The sequence below is a fragment of the Bos indicus x Bos taurus genome, chromosome 10 (genome assembly GCF_003369695.1).
Source record: "Bos indicus x Bos taurus breed Angus x Brahman F1 hybrid chromosome 10, Bos_hybrid_MaternalHap_v2.0, whole genome shotgun sequence".
Taxonomy (NCBI): Eukaryota; Metazoa; Chordata; class Mammalia; order Artiodactyla; family Bovidae; genus Bos; species Bos indicus x Bos taurus.
In genome coordinates, this window is record NC_040085.1 from 20,991,883 (window position 1) to 21,003,973 (window position 12,091).

General features: G+C 43.0%; 1 protein-coding gene across 1 annotated transcript; it reads right to left on the bottom strand.

Annotated features, from left to right (window-relative positions):
• Positions 1-10,141: 10,141 nt before the first annotated feature.
• On the bottom strand, positions 10,142-11,648 carry LOC113899587 (olfactory receptor 11H12-like). Its single transcript, XM_027552852.1, has 2 exons — positions 11,643-11,648; positions 10,142-11,101 (listed from the first exon to the last, which is right to left on the bottom strand). Exons 1-2 carry the CDS (start codon positions 11,646-11,648, stop codon positions 10,142-10,144), a joined length of 966 nt encoding a protein of 321 aa, XP_027408653.1.
• Between the last annotated feature and the right edge of the window lie 443 nt (positions 11,649-12,091).

The window sequence follows — 12,091 nt, forward strand, 5'->3', positions numbered from 1 at the left end:
AAAAAAGGAATAATGTGAAATACTAAGTTTAATGAGAACTTGAGCTTTTCACATTAACGTTGATAAAAAAGAATAGTATATTCTAATGGTCAGCTAATGACATTAGCTGACAGCAGACAACGGGGGCAAAAAGGGAATTCTGGACTGCAGCTTGGTCAGCAAAGTCCTGGAGTTATATACTGGGACTACAAATAGTCTAATCCTATTAACTGAATAAATTGGCATTTTTTTACAATGCCAATTTTTCATGCACACACTGAAAAAGTGTGTGTGGAACTCTTTCACTCTTTGAGCCTAAAATTGAGTGGCTCCTTGGTTTGGCCAAAGATAGTTCTGCAAGGTGGGTGTAAGTGCTCAAGGGACTTCAGGGCTGGACAAGGAAAAAGATATGGCCTCAAGGTGGCCGTGGTACACATAATTTTGTCTGGTGACACTGCTTTTACAGATCAGCTTGCAGGAAATCCCTCAGAGCAGGAGACCTTCCAGAGGCTTATAGACTTGGGGGCCACTAAGAAGGGAAGGAGAGCTAAGGAACTCCTAGGAGAAAGAGGGAGAACAGAGAGAAGGCTTACTTGTCTAAGTGATGTCAGCCTGGTGAGGGTGAGGACTCTGTGCCAAAGACTTCTGAAAGGCAATAATTTGGAACATTTACCCGTGGCCAGCAGGTGTTGGGCACAGTTTTCTGGAATGTGCAAAGTAGGCAGGCTCTAAATGGCTAAAAACTTGCACATCTGGGCCACGAATGAAACTGCTGGATGAGTAACAATTTTGACCTGTGTGAGTCTTTGAGCTAGTAAAATACAGTTTGCTGTGAAGAAGTAAATAACCTCTGGGCCAATAAGTGGAAGCCATTTTTGGCTCCTTTATACGACAAATGGTCTTTGAAATCGGTGGTTTGTAATGGCTTTTCACTCTGTTTCCTCCATTTACCCAGATTTCAGCATTCATGCTTTCTCTAAAGCTCCCATTGTGTCACCATAAGGTAGAGATTACTTAATTCAGTTTGTATTAAATGGTTTCACTTTTGAAAGAGATTTTATTTTATTTTTATTATTAGGAAGTAATACCTGCTTATTTTTAAGAAAAAATGAATAAAAAAGAAATATATAAGAAGTTTAAATTATCCACAATTCCATCTCTGGGGCCATTTCTAATTTACATTTCTAATCTTCTCTCTTCTGGTGGTGGTTTAGTCACTGAATCGTATCTGACTCTTGTGACCCCTTGTAGCCAGCAGGCTCCTCTGTCCATGGGACTTTCCAGCCAAGAATACCGGAGTGAGCTGCTATTTCCTTCTCCAGGGGATCTTTCTGACTCAGGGATTGAACCTGGGTCTCCTGCACTGTAGGGGGATTCTTTACCAATTGAGCCACCTGGGAAGTCCAGTCTTCTCTCTTCCACATATTTCCTATCTTAGGTACATATGCAACTTTTTCAAAATTGGATTATAGTACAGGCAGTTGGTAAATTTTTAAAACATTTTAAAATTGAGTAGAATGTTGGTTTCAGGTGTACAGCAACATGAATCAGTTATATATATACATATATCCACTATTTTTTAGATTATTTTCTCATATAGGTTAATGCAGAATATTGAGTAGAGTTCCCTGTGCTATATGCGGTGCTATGCTCAGCTGTTTCAGTTGTGTCCACTTCTGAGGCCCCATGGACTGTAACCCACCAGGCTCCTTTGTCCATGGGATTTTCCAGGCAAGGATACTGGACTGGTTTGCCATGCCCTCCTCCAGGGGATCTTCCTGACCCAGGGATCAAACCCGCATCTCCTGTGTTTCCTGCATTTCAGGCAGATTCTTTATTGCTGAACCATTGGAGAAGCCCCCTATGCTATATAGTAGATCTTTATTAATTATCTATTTTGTATAGAGTAGTGCATATATCGGAGAGGGCAATGACAACCCACTCCAGTACTCTTGCCTGGAAACTCCCATGGAGGATGGAGGAGCCTGGTAGGCTGCAGTCCAAGGGGTCTCGAAGAGTTGGACATGACTGAGCAACTTCACTTTCACTTTCATGTATTGGAGAGGGAAATGGCAACCCACTCCAGTGTTCTTGCCTGGAGAATCCCAGGGACAGGGGAGCCTGGTGGACTGCTGTCTATGGAGTCACACAGAGTTGGACATGACTGAAGCGACTTAGCAGCAGCAGCAGCAGCAGTGCATATATGTTAATGTTATGTTACAAGTCTTCCCCATAAAAGTACATATCCTTTAAGCATGATTTTTAAATGGGTGAGTGATATCCCATGTTAATCAATGTGGTTAAACTATCTTCCTCTTTGGGAACACTTATAACATTATATAATCTGGTAATTTTTAAAATTTTTATTTCTTTAAAAAATTTTGGGGAATTTATCCTATATTTTTAAGATGTTATCCATGTTTGCCTATTTTAACTTTGTAGGAGGCCAAGTGGTCGTAGGTTAGAGATCACTGGAAGGCAGTAGAGTGGAGCTAAGGAGCAGCCTCTAAGAGAGGCCCAAGTCTCTGAAGCGGGAGATGGAGTGTTCCTGAGGTTCAGGTTTCTCAGTGCCAGCACCTGGAATTTTAGAGGCAGCTCCTCCAGTAGCATCTCCAGCTTCACTGAATTGGTGCATAGCACATCCAGGTCCCCCAGCTCCAACACTTGCGGCCTGGGCATCACAAATAGACATAGACCTTCTGTACCTTCATGATCAGACCAGAAGTGCAACTGCTCCAGAAGCGGAAGCTATGGGAGGAATCTCTAGATTAATGGCTAGAGAAGATGGAGGGGATGCAGCCTCTCAAAGTGAGGTGACGCAGGGTGGACAGTGTCATCTGGATGCAGCAACATATGTGAAGGTTGCAATGTGAGATTCTCCAAGAACAAGAAGGGGTCTTTATAAACTCACTGCAAACTTCTGACCAGACCTCCAAACAGTGCTATGATGCTAAGGAGACCTCAGTCCCTCCAGGTTCTTGTTGGGTAAGTTGGAATTATTGTTACCACTCAGCCAGAGCTCCTGGAGTTGAGGGAGAAAGAGAGGACCCCAGAGTTTGTTGTGGGACAGATCTAGCACCCTCAGGTGGAGCTGAACTGGCACACTGGAAGCCTTCTGGGCCCAGTTTATTCTTTGACAGAGTGAGCCTCTGAAGCTGGGCCAGGGCACTCAGGAGCCTGGAAGGAAGTGACTGCAAGCCATTGGCATGAAGGCTGAGGTGTTTCAGGGAGCAATAGCTCAAGAAATTCTTGTACTTTACAATTTGAATTTGGTCCTTCCCAAGGTCAAGTATACAAAGCTGGAAGCAGTAGAAATAAGTGGTAATCGCACATCGCTCATCCCAGCCCAAGAAAGATAGAAAGAGACAGGCGACCAGACTGGTGCCCTGAGAGACCAGATGTCGGTTACAACAGTGAAGACACCCTCCTGAGAGGGATTTAGTTTTTTTAGTAACTCCTGACTTTGGGCAAAGGAGGATTTGGTATTGAAAGAAATAGATTTTTCCTCCTTCCCTTCGGTTGCCCATGAAGACAACATGTCTGGGTGGTCACAAAAGGGCTGACTCTGAAAGCACTAAACTACCTTTCCTCGAGCAACACAGTTGTATGTGTCTCAGACTTCAATGAAAAGTTCAGAGGAGGCATGAAGAGAAGGGCCTGGGCATATTCATCTAGGTAACTTGACTTTGCAAAACCACCAGCCTCATATGTCACTCAACATACTTTATGCCGAGTGCTTCTGTCTCCATGGCTATTCCTTGCATTTTAGAAAGACTGCTTCTTGAGCTCACCCCCATAGTCCTCTAAATGTCAAGTTGCATGCCAGAGCCTAGGATAGATCTCAGACTAGGAACACACAGTGACCTTAGAATAGAGATCCAAGGAATACAGAAGAGTTCTGGGCTGTGGAATGTCCTTTTGTCCTTAGGAAATCAGCTTTGTTGGCATCACTTAGATTGTCCACAAATGATGGTTCCTCATTTGGCCAGTTAAATGTTGCTAGTTTTAACCCAAATGTTCCCCTTAAGCTCTGCCCATCCCCTGCCTAACTTGAGGCTTCTGGCCTCCCTTGGAGAAGTCCAGGATCTCTATGTAGGAGAGAGTCTCCATTTTTGCTTTCATCCTTGTTTGTTTTCACTACTTGCTCTTCCACACTGTCCACAAAGCTTACCTGGCACTGGAGCAATTTTTTACATTTGAACAGAGGAAATGAAGATGAGTGGAGACAGAGTTGACATTTCTGAGGAAGGATTTTTTCTCATCTTCTTTTCTGTTTTTTTGGGCCTCATTGGATCTTTGTTATGGTGCGTGTGCTAGTTGTAGAGTGCAGGCTTCTCTAGTTGTGGTGTGCAGGCTTCTCTAGTTGTGGTGTGCGGGCTCCTCTAGTTGTGGTGCGCGGGCGTCTCTGGTTGTGGTGTGCAGGCGTCTCTGGTTGTAGAGTACAGGCTTCTCTAGTTGTGGTGTGCAGGCTTCTCTAGTTGTGGTGTGCCGGCTCCTCTAGTTGTGGTGCGCGGGCGTCTCTGGTTGTGGTGTGCGGGCGTCTCTGGTTGTGGTGTGCGGGCGTCTCTGGTTGTGGTGTGCGGGCGTCTCTGGTTGTGGTGTGCGGGCGTCTCTGGTTGTAGAGTGCAGGCTTCTCTAGTTGTGGTGTGCAGGCTTCTCTAGTTGTGGTGTGCAGGCTTCTCTAGTTGTGGTGTGCCGGCTCCTCTAGTTGTGGTGCACGGGCGTCTCTAGTTGTGGTGCGCGGGCGTCTCTGGTTGTGGTGTGCGGGCGTCTCTGGTTGTGGTGTGCGGGCTTCTCTGGTTGTGGTGTGCGGGCGTCTCTGGTTGTGGTGTGCGGGCGTCTCTGGTTGTGGTGTGCGGGCTTCTCTGGTTGTGGTGTGCGGGCGTCTCTGGTTGTGGTGTGTGGGCTTCTCTAGTTGTGGTGTGCGGGCGTCTCTGGTTGTGGTGCGCGGGCGTCTCTGGTTGTAGAGTGCGGGCTTCTCTGGTTGTGGTGTGTGGGCGTCTCTGGTTGTGGTGTGTGGGCGTCTCTGGTTGTGGTGTGCGGGCGTCTCTAGTTGTAGAGTGCGGGCTTCTCTGGTTGTGGTGCTCGGGCGTCTTTGGTTGTGGTGCTCGGGCGTCTCTGGTTGTGGTGTGCTGGCGTCTCTAGTTGTAGAGTGCAGGCTTCTCTAGTTGTGGTGTGCCGGCTCCTCTAGTTGTGGTGCACGGGCGTCTCTAGTTGTGGTGCGCGGGCGTCTCTGGTTGTGGTGCGCGGGCGTCTCTGGTTGTAGAGTGCGGGCTTCTCTGGTTGTGGTGTGTGGGCGTCTCTGGTTGTGGTGTGTGGGCGTCTCTGGTTGTGGTGTGCGGGCGTCTCTAGTTGTAGAGTGCGGGCTTCTCTGGTTGTGGTGCTCGGGCGTCTTTGGTTGTGGTGCTTGGGCGTCTCTGGTTGTGGTGTGCTGGCGTCTCTCGTTGTAGAGTGCAGGCTTCTCTAGTTGTGGTGTGCGGGCGTCTCCGGTTGTGGTGTGCGGGCGTCTCCGGTTGTGGTGTGCGGGCTTCTCTGGTTGTAGAGTGCGGGCGTCTCTGATTGTGGTGTGCGGGCGTTTCTGGTTGTGGTGTGCGGGCGTCTCTGGTTGTGGTGTGCGGGCTCCTCTGGTTGTGGTGTGCGGGCTCCTCTAGTTGTGGTGTGCGGGCTCCTCTAGTTGTGGTGTGCGGGCTTCTCTGGTTGTTGTGTGTGGGCTTCTCTGGTTGTGGTGTGCGGACATCTCTGGTTGTGGTGTGCGGGCGTCTCTGGTTGTGGTGTGCGGGCTCCTCTAGTTGTGGTGTGCGGGCTCCTCTAGTTGTGGTGTGCGGGCTTCTCTGGTTGTTGTGTGTGGGCTTCTCTGGTTGTGGTGTGCGGACATCTCTGGTTGTGGTGTGCGGGCGTCTCTGGTTGTGGTGTGCGGGCTCCTCTAGTTGTGGTGTGCGGGCTCCTCTAGTTGTGGTGTGCGGGCTTCTCTGGTTGTTGTGTGTGGGCTTCTCTGGTGTGCGGGCTCCTCTAGTTGTGGTGTGCGGGCTCCTCTAGTTGTGGTGTGCGGGCTTCTCTGGTTGTGGTGTGCGGGCTCCTCTGGTTGTGGTGTGCGGACATCTCTGGTTGTGGTGTGCGGGCTCCTCTGGTTGTGGTGTGCGGGCTCCTCTGGTTGTGGTGTGTGGGCTCCTCAGGTTGTGGTGTGCGGGCTTCTCTGGTTGTGGTGTGCGGGCTTCTCTGGTTGTGGTGTGTGGGCTTCTCTGGTCGTGGTGTGTGGGCTTCTCTAGTTGTGGTGTGCGGGTGTCTGTAGTTGTGGTGTGCGGGCGTCTGTAGTTGTGGTGTGTGGGCTTCTCTAGTTGTGGTGTGTGGCACTCTCTTACTGTGGTACCCAGGCTCTGGAGCATGCAGACTCAGTAGCTGCAGAGTAGGAGCTTAGTTGCCCCGTGGCATATGGGATCTTAGTTCTCTGACCAGGGATTGAACCTGCATCCCCTGCCTTGGAAGGTGGATTCATAACCACTGGACCACCTGGGAAGTCCCTCTTTCTCATCTTCATTTCCTCTGTGATCTTTTCTTCCTCTCATCCACAAGTGTGACACCCTTTTCAACTGAAGGTGGGAAGTTGTCAGGGCAAAGAGTAGAGTGCTTTGTTAACCTCTTTGTTAACTTCTCCAACTTAAAAGGTTTTATTTCTCTTTTCCCTCTTAATAGCTTTTTCTATTTCATGATTTCTCTTTGCCAATCTGGTTTGGGGGTTTCAGTTCTCACTACTTTTGTGTTATACCTCCTGATGTCTGAAATAATGAGATGCTTCTCTGTTTTCCAGGAGAGTTTATGTTCTTCCTTATTGTAAGTACAATCCACTATCTTTACCGTTTCTATCTCTTTCCATTTAGTCCTTCCACTAGTCTTAATATTGAGTCCCTTTGTATTAGGAAGATTAAAGATGGGCCCATGATTTTTCTGGAGAGAACTTGACCATCAAACTGTAGTGTAGAGGGGGAAGTGTAGAGGAGGAAGGAAGAAGAAATAGAATGGTAGATTTCTACCTGAATGGTATTATCTCCTTATCCAGAGGATGTAGGCTATTGAGATAGTCCTGTGAGGAAGTCATGAAATCAGAACCAGGGTTGGGTTTTGGTAACTTCATGTCCCAAAGAGAAGGCTCCCTCAATTCATATCATGCTTGACTTGACTGAAATTCTTTTGGGATTTTTTTTTTGCCTGTTTTTGGAGTAACAATTTCATAAATTTGAATATGGATATCTTGAAATATTTCTTTTACCACTTGTATTAATAATTCATTTTTTTTTAAAGTACTGTATGAGGTGATTTTGTTCGTTGAGGGTCAGGGAAATAAAAGTTTATTTTTTCCACATACATTCATGACTTTTTACTGCTCTACAACCCTTGCACAGTATAACATTATAATTTGTATATGACATTTTTTCAAGGCCAAACTGTATCCCAAAGACAGAGCAAAAGAGAGAGATGGAGGGAGAAAGAGCACTAGGAATAACAGTAAGAAGATAGTGTTCTTTTTGTTTGTCTGTTTCTGAGTACTTAAGCTTTCAAAAGAACACAGAAAGGTGATGTTTAAAAATAACTGTGTTGGGAGAATGGCATTGAAATATGTATAATATCATATATGAAATGAGTCGCCAGTCCAGGTTCGATGCATGATACTGGATGCTTGGGGTGGTGCACTGGGACGACCCAGAGGGATGGTATGGGGAGGGAGGAGGGAGGAGGGTTCAGGATGGGGAACACATGTATACCTGTGGCAGATTCATTTTGATGTATGGCAAAACCAATACAATATTTTAAAGTTAAATAAAATAAAAAAAAAAAAAATAACTGTGATGGTTAGTGGTTTCCTCAGGGGAAATAAAAAGAAAAAGTCAGTATTTTTTTTACCTTTAATTTGAGTCATCATATTTATTAGCTGCCTTTAAACCCTTGTTAAGCTGACCAAACATTGACTCTCCTTCAATGCTGCTAACTCCTTTACAAAGTTAAATTTACTTATAAAATCATACATTATTAATGTTCCAGATTCCAGGAAAAATAAGGGCATGTAGGACATGGGAAAATAACATTGCAAGAAAAAAGAATTTATGAGTTTAACAAGTTTTGCATGTGCAAATTCACCACTACAGGGCTTGTTGTTGTTGGCTACTTTGAAAAGAAGAATAATTAACATTTTGAGCCACTTGTTTTGTGTCAGGCACAATCTTAAGTTCTTTACATATATTAATGAATAAATGAAGCCAATCAAAATAGCATATTATACATGATATTATAGAATTGATGTCACTTTGTTGTTCAGTCACTCTGTTGTGTCCAGCTCTTTGTGACCCTGTGGACTGCAGCATGCCAGGCTTCACTGCCCTTCACTATTTCCTGGAGTTTGCTCAAACTCATGTCCATTGAGTCAGTGATGTGCTGCCATCCGGACATCTTGTCCTCTGTTGCCTGCTTCTCCTCCTGCCTTCAATCTTTCCCAGCATCAGAGTCTTCTCCAATAAGTTGGCTCTCTGCATCAGGTGGTCAAAGTACTGGAGCTTCAGCTTCAGCATCAGTGTTTCCAATGAATACTCAGGATTGATTTCCTTTAGGATTGACTGGTTTGATCTCCTTGCTGTCACTTAATTTTATGAAACTCTTCCATTAGCAAAGCTCTTTAACATTTACAAAACACTTTGACACAGTGACTGCAAGCTTTTGCAAATTATTTGACCTTTCTTTTTTACTTTTTAATCTATAAAATTGAGCTAATGAGAATACTTTCATTATGTTTGGGGTTATAAGAAGAGGTCATTGAAAACCAGTGGCTGCAGAAACATATTAACTTATTAATATAATTTTAATGTGTTAAATCAGTTAGCATATTAACCAGGGCAGGGTGGAAATATTTCCTGCCTCAATTACTTCTTCTTGAACCCATTTCTTACTTGATTTCAGAAAACTTAAAAGTCATGTAGCCTGGAAAAAGGCATAGAGTTAGAAAGCATCTCAATGGACTAGAGAAGCCAGAGATTATATGGCAGAGTTGTGATAAGTAAGAATGAGTTAGGAGCTTGAGCACCCCTCACATCAAAAACAAATAGTTTTCTTCCCTGGAATGTCCACTTCAAAACTCACAAATGCATTCCTATGTTTTGAACTGAGTCATCGTCTCTTTCCCAGGAATAAAACAGGGAAAATTGTTACATAAACAAAATATTCTTACATCCTGGATTTTCTGGGGCAGTTTTTTTGAGGTTAAGTAATGAGTCCTAAATTAGGTTTGCAATGTATCTCCACTGCAAATCTTTATAAAGGTTTTATTAAGGTACTATTTTTTACAATAAAATAATGAAAATAATATTCAAGAAAAGGATTGATAGTGGATGGAACAGGAGTCTGATTCCCTGACTACTAATTCTGTAAGCAGTCATTATTATTTAGTGGTAACATATATTTTTCTCTTAATCTACGTTCTGAAAATTCCTTTAGATCCTTCACAAGTCAGCTACAAGGGACTTGGAGGAACAATTTTCCTTCTGGAGAATAGTCACTTCACTACGTAAAAACTTACAATCCATGACACATATTTGAATGGAATATTATAGTTTCTAAAAATAATTATAGACTCATCATAATATGGAACAAATTTGACATTATATTAAATGAAGCATATATACAAATGAAAATAGCTTTATTGCAGGGATTGAATTCTGGATGCTTTTCTTTAAAGTTGTCCCTCAATGTTATTTTAACACTGTTTTAGTAACAAATAACCTTGAAATGTCACTCATTTCTTTGATCTTAAGTAGTATATTCCCAAGACCATTTCTCTCTCCAGTTTCTAGGTGGAGATGTTATGTTACCTAAAACCCCATTATAGGAACAATCAAATTTTTGGCGACACTTTGATGAAGATATTAGTATTCAGAATACTACATTTCTGAATACTTTGATTGATGCTGCTATGTAGGCATTAGAACCTGCCCTTTAAGGCTTCAGAAAGGGGTAATATGTAAAGGAAACAACATATGTCTGGATGTCATTAGGCTAGCATTGACCATTACTATTCAACAGAGTGAAAAAAAAAACTTCTTTTTTAAAATTTGTACTGGCGTATATTGCTAGTGGTAAGGAAACCACCTGCCAATACAACGGATGGATCATCTACTATGTCTTACATTATGTTGAAACTCCCAAGAAGTTTCCTCAAGGCTGCTTTTATCTCCTTATTCCGGAAGCTATAGATAAAGGGATTGAAGAGTGGGGTCACCATAGCATAGAACAAAGTTGCAACTTTCTGCATCCTAGCAGAATGTCCAAGTCCTGGGCTCACATACATTACCATGAGAGAGCCATAGAACAGGGATACCACAGCCAAATGAGACCCACAGGTGGAGAAGGCTTTCTGTCTCCCAGTAGCTGAAGGCATATGCAACACAGCTGTTAGGACAAGAGTATAGGACCCAAGGATGAAGAGGAAGTTACCAAAGATAACTATTGAGCTTAAACTGTAGCAAAGCAGTTGGGTTTGGGGGGCAGAGACACATGCCAATGCAAACAGTGGCCCTGGGTCACACACAACATGGTCAATGATGTTTGGTCCACAGAAAGGCATCTGAGAAATGAGAACAATGGGGATCATGAACCACAGAAATCCACAGACCCAGCAGATAAGGACCAGTTTGATACAGAGATGCCCATTCATGATATTAGGATAGTGCAAGGGACGGCAGATAGCAAGGTACCGATCAAAAGCCATGACAGCCAAAAGTAAGCATTCAGTCGTTCCCAAGGAAAAAAAGAAATAAAATTGTAGGAAACATCCAACAAAGGAGATGGTCTTTTTATGTGAGAGGAAGTTGACCAACATCTTGGGGACTGTAGAAGAGACATACCAGATCTCTAGGAAGGAGAAATTCCCCAGGAATATGTACATGGGGATGTGGAGTCGCTGGTCACACCATAAAGCACAAATAATGGCCCCATTTCCTGTTATGGTCAGAGCATATATTGTAAGGAAGAGTGAGAAGAGGAGGCTCTGAATCTTCCATTCATAAGAAAAACCTAGGAGTATAAATTCTCTTACGAAAGCAAAGCTGGAATCTGGCTCAGAGATGTTCATTGGATCAGTAACCTGAAAGTTCAAAAGAGATGTATTTATTATTTAGAATTAGTTTCAAATGTGTTCTTGTTTGAGAATGAGGAGAAGATATTTTTCCAAAATTCATCATTTGGGAAGAGAATATAGTCTGCTTGTTCTTGGCTATATACTCTGAGTTCTGGGCATAATAGGTAACTGGTGGCACAGAAACAAACTTTTGCCTGCTTCTGAATCTCTCCCTTACTTTGATAGAACTTGAGAATTTTAAACATATTTTGTAAGCTTGTTATTTTGGGGACAGAGATGATCTGTGACAGTTTCTGTATAGCATGTAACACAAAGTTAACACCATAAATATACTAGTTTTTTTTTTTTTTTTTTACTAAACCCATCTTATGGTCAAATAGCAGAGAAGATTTTACAATTTACATCTCAGTTGAATATATTCCTTATCATATCACTAAAATGTGAAAAATAAATGGACATATTTTACAGTAAGTTGGCAGTAACCATTTTAAGGGCAATACCTCTGTTTTTCTGCAACATAAAAATATAAGAGCATAATGTTACTTACCGACATTGGCTTTTGTGATGTTACAGTGATTCGTTAGAAATCAGTGGCTTTCAGTTTGCACTTAGTCTTTTACTTAAAATTGTGTAGAAAAAAGCAGCTAGGTATGGGACTGTATTTTGTAGTATTTTTTTTCTGGGATTTTTGGGATTGATTTTACTTATAAGCTAGTTAAAAGTAAAACATTTCCAGGATTCAAGAGAAGGCAAATGCTTTCTTTTGTTGTAAGCAAATTTCTTTTTACTCTACATTCTCATGGAAAGGATGCCAGATATCTGAGTTTCTTAAAAATTTTTTTTGTGGCAATATGCAGGCATGTGAGTCCTAAAAGTTATGAAGGCTTATATTTTCAGCACAAACACAAAATTTTCAAAAGTAATTTTCTTCCACTTATTTTCCACATCAGTGTTCTGAGAAGTCTTTCATAATGATTTGGTAAAAGTGTGTGCATC